The 16,591-nt window shown below is 39.3% G+C and overlaps 1 protein-coding gene across 8 annotated transcripts in view; it reads right to left on the reverse strand.

The window, feature by feature from the left end:
* The window catches only part of DLG1 (discs large MAGUK scaffold protein 1), a 319,299-nt gene that overhangs the window by 192,297 nt on the left and 110,411 nt on the right, over positions 1-16,591 (reverse strand). For all 8 annotated transcript variants that reach the window (XM_045185871.2, XM_024577978.3, XM_024577976.3 and 5 more), the window contains one exon: positions 451-504. In XM_045185871.2, coding sequence (XP_045041806.1) covers positions 451-504 — 54 coding nt within the window. The remainder of the gene's footprint in view (positions 1-450; positions 505-16,591) is intronic.

Here is a 16,591-nt window from a genome sequence, read left to right on the forward strand (position 1 = left end):
GAGGGCTTTTTAACAAAGTAAATTTAGAGAGAAGCACCAATCAATTTTAATTTACACAGTTATAACTATTTTAATACGTAAATATACACATAAACCTGGTTATTAAAAATCAAGTCACCCAATTAGACTTCTAAAATGACTCTTTGAACATACAGCATTATGTTAGTGACCACTGGTCTGAAATAGCCTTTGGTGAAAGTTAATCATTTTAATTTAAGAATGACACCATAAATTTCTATTTCAACATTTCTTCTTTGCACAAGTATTAGGAAAAGAAATGACAAAAAAAAAGGACAGCACTGCTTCACTTACTTTAACAACTGCAGCTCAGTGATAGAACATTGTAAGTACAATATATGAGAAAAAATAATGCTGTGGTCTTTATATCTATATCAAATACTGAACAGGAAAAGCAGAATTACTTAAATGTGGGGATGAAATGGAACTTACATAAGTTGGTGTTTCCAAACTATCTGTGTTGACCAGAACTGGAGGAGGATTTGCCTTAAAAAAAGAATTATAAATGTGTTAGCTTAACAGGAAAATTGACACACTACATATTAATATATACACATGTTAGAAGCATATGAAAGATACATTGTTTCTTAAATTTTAATTTTACATGAGCTTTGCATATGTTAAACAATGTACCCAGTTTCCAGCAACCAATGAAAGATTACTTCTGCTAAAACAGACAATTTTCTTACGATTTGCAAAGAAGTTCACCAGGCTTCTCAAAAAATCCACAAATTTTCTTTAGTAAAATGAACTCTTCCTGAATTACTCAGAAATCATTAGCTTTTCAGTTCCCAAGGATTCCATAAAGATTCCAGTCATTTTGTTACCCAGAAAAAAAAATTCTTTCCCACACTGAATTGTGTTTGAACATGAAAAAAAAAAAACTTTTAGAAAATTGGAAAGACACTGTTAATGCAAAAGCCCCCAATTATTTTCAGCTGCAATTATTGTTTTCCAACTGTTATTCTAGATAACTCAAAGATAGCAATGGTTACAATAAAAAAATAAAAATAAACTAACAAAAACCACCCCAAGCAAAAACAACAAAACACACACACACACACACACATGCACACAAAAACAAAACCATACATCTATTTAAGTTTGGATTGAAAAAGCCTTGGTTTTCTGGTTGAGATGGAAAATAATTATTATGTAGGTGAAATAAAACTTAAAGAATAAAATGCAATTAATGCCAAATGAAAAACATAGAACATATCAGGAACATATGAGAAAACTGATGTAATTGCCCTCAAAATTATCTTTCTTCTACATATTTAAAAGTATATAGGTGCCAAATCAAATGACATTTTCATAGAATAAAAAGATGACTATCCTTTAAACAACTGGTAGCATAGGTTTATAATGATTAATAGTTCTAATTAATAAAGAATTATGTATAAAAGCTGTATGAAACAAACATTATATACAACATAACCATTTTATTCCAAGTGTATGGGCTTTTCTAAAAAGTATATATTCAGAGTTCAAACATATTATTTTCAGCAAAGTACGAGATACAAATAATCATATATTAAAATGCTTAAATACAACACAGTAGTGGTTAAATAATTATACAGTATGCATTTAGGCTACACGAAGCAACAAATTAAAAATAAGTAGGTAATACTTTATTATGTATAAACATGACATTAACTTTTATGAGTAGTTCTGCCTTTAAATATAAGTCTATCTTTGAATAATTCAGTGAAAACCAAATCTAATAAAGATACTATTTGTAAGATTGCTATTTAAGCAAGTCAACTTAAGACATGAGATTTTATGAATATTTGAAAATATTTAGTTCCCAATGACCTCCTGAGATACCACAAATTGGTAATATTTCACTTAATTAAATAAATTAATGGTCACAATTGAGAAGAGAAGATGGGGAGAGATAGGTGGGAGTAGAGTCCACCTCCCCTCTGCACCAGTGAAACGCCTAGCTGATCTGGGGAACAGATCGAACAGCCAACGGTATTCCAGCATATATGAAGATCGGAGACCAAAGACTGTAGAAGACATTGAAAGGTCAGACGGTAAGAAGAGTGCTTAAGGACAATAAGGTCCTTGGGACCAGCATGGGGACCAGGGTGGCTGAAACCCCGTCCGGGGCACAGGGTCTGCTGCAGGATTCTTGGAAGAGAGCCAGGCTGGGCTGTGTGAGAGGCTGGGTGCTTGTTTGGAAAGGGGGGGGTGCTTGAATAGGAGGAATTTCTCGAAAAGAAAAAGAGAAAATAAAGGCACTCAACGGCTGTTTAGAGAATTCTCCGCAGCAGCCGTGGCCTCTTGCACCCCCACCCCTTCAGCCTGTGGACTGTGAACGCGGGATAAGCAGCCCCAGCACACACCTTAAGCCACGTTGGTGCCCACCCAGATCAGCAGCCCGGCTGCCTGGGCACACAGACCCAAAGCCCCCGGGGGGGGGGGGTGCGTACACCAATCAGCGCCCTGGGCGCCCACACCTGAAACCCGGGAGGGTGCGCACTCTGATCAGTGGCCCTGGCACACATGCCCAAAGCCCTGGGTCAGCGTGCACCCAGACCAGTGGCCTGGCTGCCTGCAGGCAATCACACCTGAAGTACCTGGGACTGAACACCTCCCACCTGGCCCCTGAGCACAGAGCCCTGCAAGGCCTACTTGCTCTCTAGGAGGAAGGCAGAATGCCCAGCAGAGGGGAGCTGCAGGGCTAGGGGAGACTGCAGTCCCTGAAAAGACTTGACTCAGGAGGGGGCTGAACTACCCTGAAGGAACACCAAGAGCCGCTAGCATCTAGGACAGCAAAGAGCAAGAAGGTGGAGTGTGAGTTGCCCCTAATTGGTGCACCTCAAGGACAGCACAACTGGTGGACTAAAGGCCTAGGGGGGAACAGAAGGACCCTGAGGAACTGGACTGGAGGCTGGACAAAAGCCAAGAGTGTGGCTCAGGAAGGGAGAAAAGTGAAACCAATCCCTCCAACCAATTGCCCGTCGCCCCCCCCCCTTTTCACAGACAGGAAGACCAGCACCCTTTTCATAGACAGAAGACCAGCAAAACTGGACTGACCGGTTTAAAGCCAGCAGAAGATTTTTTTTAAATTCCTTCTGTCCTTCTTTCTCTTTTTTATTCCTTCTTCCTTCCTTCACATTTTTATTCCTTCTTCCTGCCTTCTTTCATTTTAATTTTTGTTAAAATTGCTTCTTCCTTTCTTTCCTTCGATCTTTTTTTATTCCTTCTTCCTTCCTTCCCTTTTGTATTCCTTTTTCCTTCCTTCCCTTTTTCTTTTTTCTTTTCTTTTTCTCCTTTACCCACAGGTGTGACAATAAAACCTGGAGCTCTGAAAAGACCAGAGTTAGACCCCAACAGGGGTCATCCTAACAACCGAGAGAGAGAGACAAATTTCACTTTGCTACTCCAGAGAATGTGCAAGGTAGGAGTGGTGAACACCAGGATACCTGCTGAAAGAGGAAACCCACCAACAAAGGAACACCAACAGATAACAATGGAAGAAGGTGAAGGACAGAGTGGAAGCCACACTAACCTCAATCCAGGACTGATCTGGAAATACAATTAAAGAGTGGAGAAACTACTCAGAACAAACAACGGAACAAGAGCGAGAGAGAAGTCTCAAAACTTTGTACACACAGAAGAATCGGCTTCAACACAAGCTGTCCACATCTGCACAACAGAATACAAGAAGTGGTGGACGGAATGACCCTCAATTAACCAGCTTCAGGGAAGGACTCACAGAAAAAACACCCAACAACAATCAAAATCCAAAGACATACAGAGAGCCAACATAAACAACAGCCCAAGACCAGTGAGGTCAGGAGATTAAGGAGACGACACAACTGAAATCCCACTGGCATTCTACCCAGGAAGTTCATACCATAAACCCAGAACAGATCAGTTTAAGAAGCAGGGGCTAACAAGAAGACTCTCACAAACAATGGGAAGACAAAAAAAACAATCCCCAAATGAAAGGAAAGGAGGAGGCCTCAGAAAGAATGCTAACTGAAATAGAGGCAAGTCAATTATCAGATACTGAGTTCAAAGCAATGGTTATCAGGAAGCTCACTCAGCTCACAGAGAACTACCAGAAACTACAGGGAAACTACAATGAACTCACTGCAAACTATATTAACATGAAAAAGGAAATAGAAACTATCAACAAGGGCCAGGAGGAAAGGAAGAATACAATTTCTGATATGAAGAACACAGAAGACAGAATGAAAAGCAGACTTGATGAAGCAGAGGATAAGATCAGCGAGCTGGAGGACAACGTAGAAAAAAACACCCAGAAAGAGCAAGAAAAGGAAAAGAGGCTCAGAAACAATGAGGAGGGCTTAAGGGAAATGCAGGACAACATGAAACGTATTAATATACATATAATAGGGATACCAGAAGGAGAAGAAGACCAAGGGATAGAAAAACTGCTTGAAAAAGTAATGATGGAAAATTTCTCTAATCTGATGAGAGAAAAAGTCACACAAATCCAGGAAACACAGAGAGTCCCAATGAAGAGGAACCCAAAGAGGCCCACTGCAAGACACATCATAATTAAAATGGCAAAGTTCCAAGACAAAGAAAGGATCTTAAAAGCAGCAAGGGAGAAAAAGGAAGTAACATACAAGGGAGCCCCAATAATGTTAGCAGCTGACCTCTCAATGGAGACGCTCCAAGCCAGGAGAGAATGGCAAAAAATATTCCAAGTTATGAGCAACAGAGGCTTGCAACCAAGGCTACTTACTCATAAAGGCTTTCAATCAAGATAGAAGACCAAATAAAGAGCTTCCCAGACAAAAGAAGTCTAAAAGAATACAGCTCTGCCAAACCAGCTCTGCAAGAGATGCTAAAGGGACTGCTTTAAGGAAAGGAACGAAAAGAGAAAGAGAGAGGAACACAGGTAGTAAAAAACGGCAATGAATAACCACCTGTCAATAATAACCTTAAACAAAAATGGATTAAATGCTCCAATCAAAAGACAGAGAATTGGTGAATGGATAGGAAAGCATGACCCACACAGATGCTGCCTACAAGAGACCCACCTCAGGACAAAAGACCTACACAGACTGAAAGTTAAGGGGTGGAGACAAATATTCCAAGCAAGTGGACAGGAGAAAAAAGCAGGGGTAGCAATACCCATATCAGACATAACAGACTTCAAAAGAAGGGCCATAAAGAGAGACCCCGAAGGTCACTTCATAATATTCAAAGGAAGAATCCACCAAGAAGACATAAACATTGTAAATATACATACACCCGACAAAGGAGCACTCAAATACATAAAGAAAATCTTGGAGAACTTCAAGGAAGATAATGACAGTAACACAATCATAGTATGGGGATTTTAACACCCCACTGTCAAAAATGGACATATCTCCAAACAAAATATCAACAAAGATATTATGTAACTGAACAGTACCCTAGATGAAATGGACTTAACTGATATATATAGAGCTTTTCATCCCAAAGAAGCAAAATACACATTCTTTTCAAGTGTACATGGAACATTTTCAAAGATCGACCACATGATAAGACACAAAACAAGCCTCCACAAATTCAAGAAAATTGAAATCATATCAAGCATTTTCTCTGACCACAAGGGACTGAAACTAGAAACCAACCCCAAAGGAAAAAAACTCAAAACACTCAAAATCATGGAGACTGAATAGCATGCTATTAAACAATGAATGGGTCAAAAAGGAGATTAGGGAAGAAATCAAAAACTTTCTGGAAACAAAAGAAAATGAACTCACAACAATCCAAAACTTTGGGACACAGCAAAAGCAGTCCTGAGAGGGAAGTTCATAGCAATACAGGCCTACCTTCAAAAGACAGAAACATTTCAAACAAACAACCTAACTCCACGCCTACAAGAACTCGAGGAACAACAACAACAACAAAGACAGCCCAGAGCAAGCAGAAGGAAGGAAATAACCAAGATCAGAGCAGAGTGAAATGACATAGAGACTAAAAGCACAATTCTAAGGATCAATGAATCCAGGAGCTGGTTCTTTGAAAAGATAAACAAAATCGAGAAGCCTTTAAGTAGGCTCATCAAGAAAAAGAGAGAGAGGATCCAAATAAACACAATTAGAAATGAAAGAGGAGAGATTACAACTGATACCACAGAAATACAAAGGACTGTAAGAAATTACTACGAAGTACTGTATGCCGAGAAACTGGAAAACCTAGGTGAAATGGACACATTTCTAGAAAAATATAATCTTCCAAAACTGAATGAAGAAGCAGCAAAATGCCTGAACAGACCAATAACAGCAGACGAAATTGAAGCAGTCATCAAAAAACTCCTAACACACCAAAGCCCTGGACCAGATGGTTTCACAGGAGAATTCTACAAAGCATTAAAGGGAGAGCTAACCCGCATCCTCCACAGACTATTTGAAAAAATCCAAACTGATGGAAGACTTCCAAACTCTTTTTATGAAGCCAGCATCATCCTAATCCCAAAACCAGATAAAGACACAACGAAGAAAGAAAACTTCAGGCCAATATCGCTGATGAACACAGACGCTAAAATTCTCAACAAAATATTGGCAAACCGCATCCAGCAATACGTTAAAAAGATCATCCACCATGACCAAGTGGGATTCATCCCAGGGATGCAAGGATGGTACAATATTCACAAATCAATAAACATAATATATCACATAAACAACAGCAAAGACAAAAATCACATGATCATACCAATAGATACGGAAAAAGCATTTGATAAGATACAGCACCCATTTCTGATAAAAACACTCAGCAAAGTGGGAATAGAGGGAGCATTCCTCAACATAATTAAGGCCATATATGAGAGACCTACAGCCAACATCATATTCAATGGACAAAAACTTAGAGCTTTCCCACTAAGATCAGGAACAAGACAAGGATGCCCTCTCTCACCACTCCTATTCAACATAGTATTGGAAGTCCTAGCCACAGCAATCAGACAAGAAAAAGAAATAAAAGGCATCCAAATTGGAAAAGAGGAAATGAAACTGTCACTGTTTTCAGATGACATGATAGCGTACATGGAAAATCCTACAGACTCCACCAAAAAACTACTCAACCTAATAAATGAATTTGGCAAACAGCAGGAGACAAAGTCAATACTCAGAAATCAAAGGCATTCCTGTACACCAACAATGAAACAGCAGAAACAGAAATCAGGAAAAAAATCCCATTTGATACATCAACAAGAAAAATAAAGTACCTAGGAATAACAAAGGAGGTAAAAGACCTGTCCTCAGAAAACTACACAACACTGAAGAAAGAAATTAAGGAAGACACAAACAAATGGAAGCATGTACCATGCTCATGGATTGGAAGAACTAACATCATCAAAATGGCCATACTTCCCAAAGCAATTTATAGATTCAATGCAATCCCTATTAGAGTACCCATGACATATTTCACAGATATAGAACAAACATTTCAGAAATTCATATGGAACCATGAAAGACCCCGAACTGCTGCAGCAATTTTGAGAAAGAAGAACAAAGAAGGAGGGATCACAATATCTGATATCAAACTATATTACAAGGCCACAGTAATGAAAATAGCCTGGTACTGGCATAAAAACAGGCACATAGACCAATGGAACAGAGCAGAGAGCCCAGAAATAAACTCAAGTCTATACGGTCAATTAATATTCAACAAAGGAGGCAGAAGCATAAAATGGAGCAAAAAAAGCCTCTTCAACAGATGGTGTTGGGAGATCTGGACAGCTACGTGCAAAAAAATGAAACTTGATCACCAACTTACGCCATACACGAAAATAAACTCAAGATGGATAAAAGACTTAAATATAAGTCATAACACCATAAAAGTCCTTGAGGAAAACATTGGCAGGAAAATCTCAGACATTCCACACAGCAACATCCTCACAGACATGTCCCCTAAAGCAAGGGACATAAAGGAAACAATAAACAAATGGGACCTCATCAAAATAAAAAGCTCCTGCATGGCTAGAGAAAACAGCATTACAATAAAAAGAGAACCAACAGTATGGGAAAACATATTTGCCAATGATACCTCAGACAAGGGCCTGGTCTCCAAAATACATAAAGAACTCACACGACTCCACTCCAGGAAGACAAACAACCCAATTAAAAAATGGGCAAAGGACTTGAACAGACACTTCTCCAAGGAAGGCATACAGAGGGCCCAGAGACATATGAAAAGATGCTCAGCATCACTAGCCATCAGAGAGATGCAAATTAAACCCACAATGAGGTACCATCTCACACCAGTCAGAGTGGCCAACATAAACAAATCCACAAACAAATGTTGGAGAGGATGCGGAGAAAAGGGAACCCTAGTGCACTGTTGGTGGGAATACAGACTGGTGAGGCCACTGTGGAAAACAGTACGGAATTTCCTCAAAAAACTAAAAATGGAACTGCCCTTTGACCCAGCAATTCTGCTGCTGGGATCATACCCTAAGAACCCTGAAACAGCAACCCAAAAGTACCTATGTACCCCAATGTTCATAGCAGCACAATTTACAATAGCCAAGTACTGGAAGCAATCTAAGTGCCCATCAGCAAATGAGTGGATCAAAAAACTACAGTACATTTACACAATGGAATTCTACGCAGCAGAGAGAAAGAAGGAGCTTATACCCTTTGCAACAGCATGGATGGAACTGGAGAGCATTATGCTAAGTGAAATAAGCCAAGATGTAAGGGACAAATACCATATGATCTCACCTTTAACTGGAACCTAATCAACAGAAGAAAAAAGGAAACAAAATATAACCAGAGACATTGAAGTTAAGAACAATCTAACAATAGCCAGAGGGGAATGGGTAAGGGGAAAGTGGGGAGAAGGGATATAGGACCTACTATAAAGGCCACATGGACAAAATCAAGGGGGAGGGTGGAGGCTGGGGAGGGAGGTGGGTTCGGCTGGGGTGGGGTGGAAGGATGGGGAGAAAATGCAGACAATTGTAATTGAATAAGAATAAAAATTTTAAAAAAATTAATGGTACAACTTCACCTTATTTTGCTTAAGCAATTATGCAGAAAGAGGGCAATTAAGAAGAGAGCAAGGAAGAAAGTACAAGGCTATGTAAAGTTACAAAATAAGTTATATTATTTAAAAATATGGCAATGAAGTCATTTGGTTGTCTCTCCCCATGTATCACCAACCATACAGTTGGAACAGTTGGTTTTAATCAAAATCTAATTTATACCAAAAGTATTACAATGTTAACTGCTCATGAGCACCAACTTACCACTGTAGAGAAGATCACTTTTGATTCTAGTAATATAAAGACTATCTATTTTGAAATACATACAAAAAATCACAGTGTTAAATTTACTTAAAATAAAACCAATGAGAAGTTAGAAGTGGGGGCTGCTACAGTAGATCATATATAAGAGAACATGAGTTGATAAATGAATTGTAGTTGGGTGTTGAGTATGTAAAAGAGTTCACTACACTACTTCCTCTACATTTCAGTATTTGGGGAAATTTTCGTATTAACTAGTAAAGCAAGAAAAACTAGAGTGAATCAAGCACTTAGTTTGTAAGAGGTTAATAACTAAGACAGTTGTTACTCAGAGTTGCTAGTAAAATGTTAGCATTCACACCATAAAATTGATTCAACTTAAAGTTCAGAATAAAGAATAATACAGATTAGTAAAAATACTTCTAACTTTGACTACAAGAACACAATTAGATGAGTGACACACGTATGTTTATTGTAGATATATCTTAAAATAAGCATGAATGAAATGATCTCACCTGAAGAAAACCTATGGGCATAAAGAACTTGAAATTGGAAAAAACCCACAAATGTTCACATAAGGATTAAGCAAGAAATTCAGTCAAAACTAACATCAGGATAAGAAAGCATAGTAAATAGAAAAATGCATATCACAAAATATATTCCAAAATAAGAGCCTATATAAATAAAGCCAATGGAATGATCTGATTGCCTTGAGTTTAGCCATCTAAAATGATAAAAATATTTAAGACTATGTGGCAGGTAGAGAGTTAAAACATTTACTCTGAAATAAATTATGCCTTTATTAACTTGAGTTTTTCTAAATTCCTGTTATAAAATATGGAAATGGTATCTGACAAAGTAGTACTCTGTAGCTCTAATTTTGAGGAGGTGGAAATACAATTGAATGGGGTGGTACAATTTGAATGGGCTTGGAGTTTAAGATTTACAACTCTGAAAGACATGCCATTGCAACGACATTAAAGGACAGGCAATTTCTGAAGGAAGAGATTCAGAAAAATTTGGCCACAGGAAAGAATAAACTTTCAGAAAGCCGAGGTAAAGAGCAGTAAAATAAAAAACAGTAACAAATTCATAACCTGGACAGTGGGTAGCAGAACAGGTAGCATGGAATTATCAGCTTTGTTTAGGAGGAAATCAAACAATAACAATGAGACTTGAAAATAATCTGTGCGAAAGTTATTTCTTTAATTTTTAAATTAATTTTTAGAGGAGAGGAAGAGAGGGGGAAGGGAGAGAGGGAGAAGGGAAGAGAGGGATGAGGAAGGGAGGAAGGGTGGGAGAAAAAATGAGAGAGAGAGAGCTAGAAGGGAAACATCTATTTGTTGTTTCACTTATTTATGTATTCAGTGGTTGATTGTTGTATGTGCCCTGACTGGGATCCAACCCACAACCTTGGTGTATCAGGATGATGCTCTAACCAACTGGCTTAGCTGGCCAGGGAGTAAAAGTTATTTCAAATTAAGAAAGACCCTTCCCTGCAATTTGCTTCAAGTGATACTTACCAAAAGATTTGGTTCTAGGTCTCTCTCTAAATCACTCTGCCATTCAGTGACTTTGACTGTACAGGTAAATCACAAGTGTTATTGAAACTCATTTTCTCCATTTATAACGGGACAACAACATATGCCTTTACCCAAGAGAAGTGTAGGAGGGCCCAGTGAAGTAAAATAAAAGAAAATACATTGTAAACCATAGTGGTTTCTGCCAATATATACCATTGTGTATGTTTCAACTTGGACAATGAAATCCTACAACTTACTTAAGAAGGTGTTGGGGTGTGTAGTAAAGAGGCAGAGATATTCCAGAAAGAGGAAGCAATAAACCCCTAAAGAATCTGACCCAAGTATCCATAACAAGACAAAAAAACATAATTCTGCCCATCCAACTTTTACTATTCAATTTCAAATGCCCTTGGAAGGATTGCTGCTGTAACACATTGCAGCATCCTAACACAATTTCAAATTTTACATTTTAAAACACAGTGTTAAAAGAATTCTAAGATCCAGTTATTTTAAAATGGGCCATCTGGCCCAGATGGAGGCATAGGTACATAAACTTTGTCTCCTTGCACAATCAAAAGAAAGACAACAACAAATTTAAAATAAAAAAATAACCAGAACTGCCAGAAAATCAAACTGTATGGAAGCCTGACAACTTAGGAGTTAAAGAAGAAACACTCATTCAGATCAGTAGGAGGGGTGGAGACAGGTGGCTGGGGTGGAGAGGAAGCACAGCAAGGCTGGAGGACTGGGTGTGCGAGGAGGCGGCTGGCAGAGCAGGATGTCCCACATTTGCCTGAGTATAAACTGGGAGGAACAACTGGGGAGTCAGACAGACCAAGCAATCCAGGGGTCCAATGTGGGGAAATAAAGCCTCAAAAACTCTGACTGTAAAAACCTGTGGGAACTGTCAAAGGTGGGAGAAACTCCCAGCCTCACAGGAGAGTTTGTTGGAGACCCACAGGGTCCTAGAACGTACACAAACCCACACACCTGGGAGATCAGCAACAGAAGGGCCCAATTTGCTTGTGGGAAGCTCGGCAAGTGACTGAAAGTGGGTAGAGAGTGGAACAAGTGGCATTGTTCCCTCTTGGACTCCTCCCCCACATACAGCGCCACAACTCGGCTAAGTGGGTAGCCTGACCCTAGCAAATACTAAGGCTCCACCCCAAAGAATGTAACAGGCACTCCGGGGGGGGGATATATATATATATATATATATATATATATATATATATATATATATATATATATATATATATATCCCAAATGAAAGAAAAGAAGAAAGCTCCAAAAACAGAATTAAGCAATGAAGGATAACCAACCTATCAGATGCAGAGGTCAAATCACATGTAATCATGATGTTCACAGAAATGGTTGAGTGTGGGTGCAAAATAGAGAAAGAAGTGAAGGCTATGAAAAGTGAAATAAAGAAAAATATACAGGAAACCAACAGTGAAGGGAAGGAAACTGGGACTCAAATCAACAATTTGGAGATGGAAGAAGTAAACATTCAACCTGAACAGAATGAAGAAACAAGAATGCGGAGAACCAAGATGGCGGCGTAGGTAGACACACTGCGCCTCCTCGCACAACCAGAACTGACAGAGAATCGAACGGCAAGGGGGTCCGACACCAAGGAAATAAAAAATAAACATTCATCTAGACCGGTAGGAGGGGCGGAGACGGGCACCGGGGTGGAGAGGACTCACGTAGCTGTGGCGGGACTGAGACTGGCGGAGTGTGGGACGACCGGGGCAGGCAGTCCGAGCACTAGCAGACCCTGCGGCCACACATTTGCGCAGATAAACTGAGAGGGCCGGACTCCGAGTGGCCGAGAGCGGGGCAGGCAGAGTGCGGGTAGCACACTGCAGCCCCACATTCGAACATAGATAAACCAGACGGCGGGGATCAAAGCAGACCACGCAACCCAGGGCTACAGCTCAGGGAAATAAAGCCTCAAACCTTTGATTGAAAACACCCGTGGGCATTGGGGCGGCAGCAGGAGAGACTCCCAGCCTCACAGGAGAGGTCCTTGGAGAGACCCACAGAGGCCTAGAGTGTGCACAAGCCCACCCACTCGGGAACCAGCACCAGAAGGGCCCAGTTTGATTGTGGGTATCAGAGTGAAAGATTGAAATCTGGAGGAGAGTGAAGCGGGCACCATTGCTCCCTCTGGGCCCCTCCCCCACGTACAGCGTCACAGCACAGCTACCAGCGTTACCCAGCCCCGGTGAACACCTAAGGCTCCGCCCCTCAAAGTAACAGACGCGGAAAGACAAACAAACAAAAAAAAATGGCCCAAATGACAGAACACTTCAAAGCTCCAGAAAAAATACAACTAAGCGAGGAAGAGATAGCTAACCTATCGGATGCACAGTTCAAAGCACTGGTTATCAATATGCTCACAGAATTGGTTGAATCTGTTCGAAAAGTAGATGAAAAAATGAAGCCTATGCTAAGAGAATCAAAGGAAAATGTACAGGGAACCAATAGTGATGCGAAGGAAACTGGGACTCAAATCAATGGTGTGGACCAGAAGGAAGAAACAAACATCCAACCAGAAAAGAATGAAGAAACAAGAATTTGGAAAAATGAGGAGAGGCTTAGGAACCTCCAGGACATCTTGAAACGTTCCAACATCCGAATTATAGGGGTGCCAGGAGAAGAGGAAGAACAAAATCTTGAAAACTTATTTGAACAAATAATGAAGGAGAACTTCCCTAATCTGGCAAAGGAAACAGACTTCCAAGAAGTCCAGGAAGCTCAGAGAGTCCCAAAGAAGCTGGTCCCAAGGAGGAACACACCAAGGCACATCATAATTACATTACCCAAGATTAAACGCAAGGACCTACATCCAAGATTACTGTATCCAGCAAAGTTACCATTTAGAATGGAAGGGAAGATAAAGTGCTTCTCAGATAAGGTCAAGTTAAAGAAGTTCATCATCACCAAGCCCTTATTATATGAAATGTTAAAGGGAGTTACCTAAGAAAAAGAAGATCAAAAATAGGAACAGTAAAAATGACAGCAAACTCACAGTTATTAATGACCACACCTAAAACCAAAACAAAAGAAAACTAAGCAAACAACTAGAACAGAAACAGAACCACAGAATGGAGATCACATGGAGGGTTGTCAATAGGGGAGTGGGAGGGGGAGAGGGGGGAAAGGTACAGAGAATAAGTAGCATAAATGGTACATAGAAAATAGACAGGGGAAGGGTAAGTATAGTATAGGAAATATAGACGCCAAGGAACTTATATGTATGACCCATAGACATGAACTAAAGGGGGGGAATGTGGGTGGGAGGGGGTATGCAGGGTAGAGGGAAATAAGGGGGGGAATGGGAAAACTGTAATAGCATAATTAATAAAATATATTAAAAAAAAAAAAAAGAAACAAGAATGCAAAAAAATGAGGAGAGGCTTAGGACCCTTTGGGCCAACTTTAAATGTTCCAACATCTGAATTATAGGGGTGCCAGAAGACCAGGAAGAGCAAGGAATTTGAAAACTTATTTGAACAAATAATGAAGGAGAACTTCCCCAATCTGGCAAAGAAAATAGACTTTCAGGAAGTCCAGCAAGCTCACAGTCCGAAAGCAGTTGATTCAAAGAAGCACACACCAAGGCACATCATAATTACATTACCCAAGATTAAAGACAAGGAATCTTAAAAGTAGCAAGAGAAAAAGGAGACGGTTACCTACAAAGGAGTGCCCATAAGACTGTCAGCTGATTTCTCAAAAGAGACCTTACAGGCAACAGGAAGGGGCTGGCAAGAAGTATTCCAAGTCATGAAAGGCAAGAAACCTACATCCAAGATTCCTCTATCCAGCAAAGCTATCATTTAGAATGAAAGGGCAGATAAAGTGCTTCCCAGATAAGGTCAGGTTAAAGGAGTTCATCATCACCAAGCCCTTATTATATGAAATGTTAAAGGGACTTATCTAAGAAAAAGAAGATCAAAAATATGAACAGTAAAATGACAAGAAACAGCTATTAACAACTGAACCAAAAAAAAAAAAAACAAAAAAAACCCACAAACAAAAACAAGGAAAGCAAACAGAAATGGAGATCACATAGAGGGTTACCAGTGGGGAAGTGGTAATGGGAGAGGGGAGGAAAAGGTACAGAGAGTAAGTAGCATAAATGGTAGGTAGAAAATAGACAGGGGGAGGTTAAGAATAATAGTATAGGAAATATAGAAGCAAAAGAACTTACATGTACGACCCATGGACATGAACTAAAGTGGGGGGAAATGCGGGTGGGAGGGGATGTGCAGGGCGGAGGGGAATAAAGGGGGTAAAGGGGACAACTGTAATAGAATAATCAATAAAACATGTTTAAAAAATATGAACAGTAAAATGACAACAAACTCACAACTATTAACAACTGAACCTAAAAAAGAACAGTAACAAAAACAAAGAACTAGAAAAGAAAGAGAATCACAGAAATGGAGATCACATGGAGGATTATCAGTTGGGAGGGGAGGGGGGAGAATGGGGGGAAAAGGTACAGGGAATAAGCATAAATGGTAGCTGCAAAATAGACAGGGGGAAGAAAAGTATAGGAAATGGAGAAGCCAAAGAACTTATAAGTATGACCTAAGGACATGAACTAAAGTGGAGCAATGCTAGTGGGAGAGTGGGGTGCAGGGTGGAGGGAAATAAAAGGAAGAAAAAAATGGGACAACTGTAATAGCATAATCAATAAAATATACTTTAAAAATTAAAATAAAAATCTTTTAAAAAGGGCCAAAACAAGGAGTTTAGTAAAACACTTTTATATGTACACTGCATGAAATGATCCGAAAATAATACAAAAATAAACAAACACAAAAGCAAAAAAACCAAAACAAAAACCACAAATAGAATATAGGCACTGCTGTCACATATTAGTGTATGGTTAAAAAAGGCTCATCAAGGTAAATCCAAAGTATGCTATTCTATTTAAGATTACCAGTAAAATGAAAATATATCAAGTCATGCTTTAGATTACCCTAATGGTCAAATCATTTAAGACCCAACACTCAGATGTTTTGTGAAACTTGAATGGTCAGAAGCATGGGATGCTCTGAATTGAATACATTTCTAATGTAACTACTCTTATGTGGGAATTATTTATCAACTTGTATCTTGCGCAGAAAGTAGGAAGGTTCCTAGAAGACAAGGAGAATGTTATATTCATCTTAGTATATAGATGATTAGAACAATAACAAAAAACTGAAGAAAAACCAATCCCTCCAAAGCACATATTTGAGTATGAACAAAGACTTTGAGAAACACAAAAAACCAGGAATAAAGCATTTTCAACAATACCATCATTACATGATAACTCCTTACAACTGGCAGAATCAGAGGTCTAAAGCACTTGGTTTTAGAGCAGAATATTTACGTTGGCGTGGATATAAGCCTGTGTATTTAATAGGCAAGTATCATAGAAATTATATGATTATAATCTCCATTAGGAAGTACTAGCATTTGTTATTCACGTCCTATGTGCTAAGTTTCTATGTGGAAAAATCGAGGCTCTGAGCAGCTGAGTAATTTCCCCACCATCACACAGCCACAAAAGGGTGAGGCCAGGAAATAGTGAAAAAGGCCAAGAAGTGGTAGGTCATATTATAAAATACATGCTCTTTCTGCAACTTCAAGCAGCTGTTGAATATCTCTCCCTCTGTAACACTGTGTCTAATAAGTGTGATAATTTGCACTTTACAGGGCTTTCATAGAATTTAAATGATGTGGTATCAATATAAAATCATTCTGAAAAGTATAAAAGATATACAAATATTGAAAGACAAATATGACCTACTAGCTATCCTTC

Source organism: Desmodus rotundus, chromosome 2, assembly GCF_022682495.2.
Source record: "Desmodus rotundus isolate HL8 chromosome 2, HLdesRot8A.1, whole genome shotgun sequence".
NCBI lineage: Eukaryota > Metazoa > Chordata > Mammalia > Chiroptera > Phyllostomidae > Desmodus > Desmodus rotundus.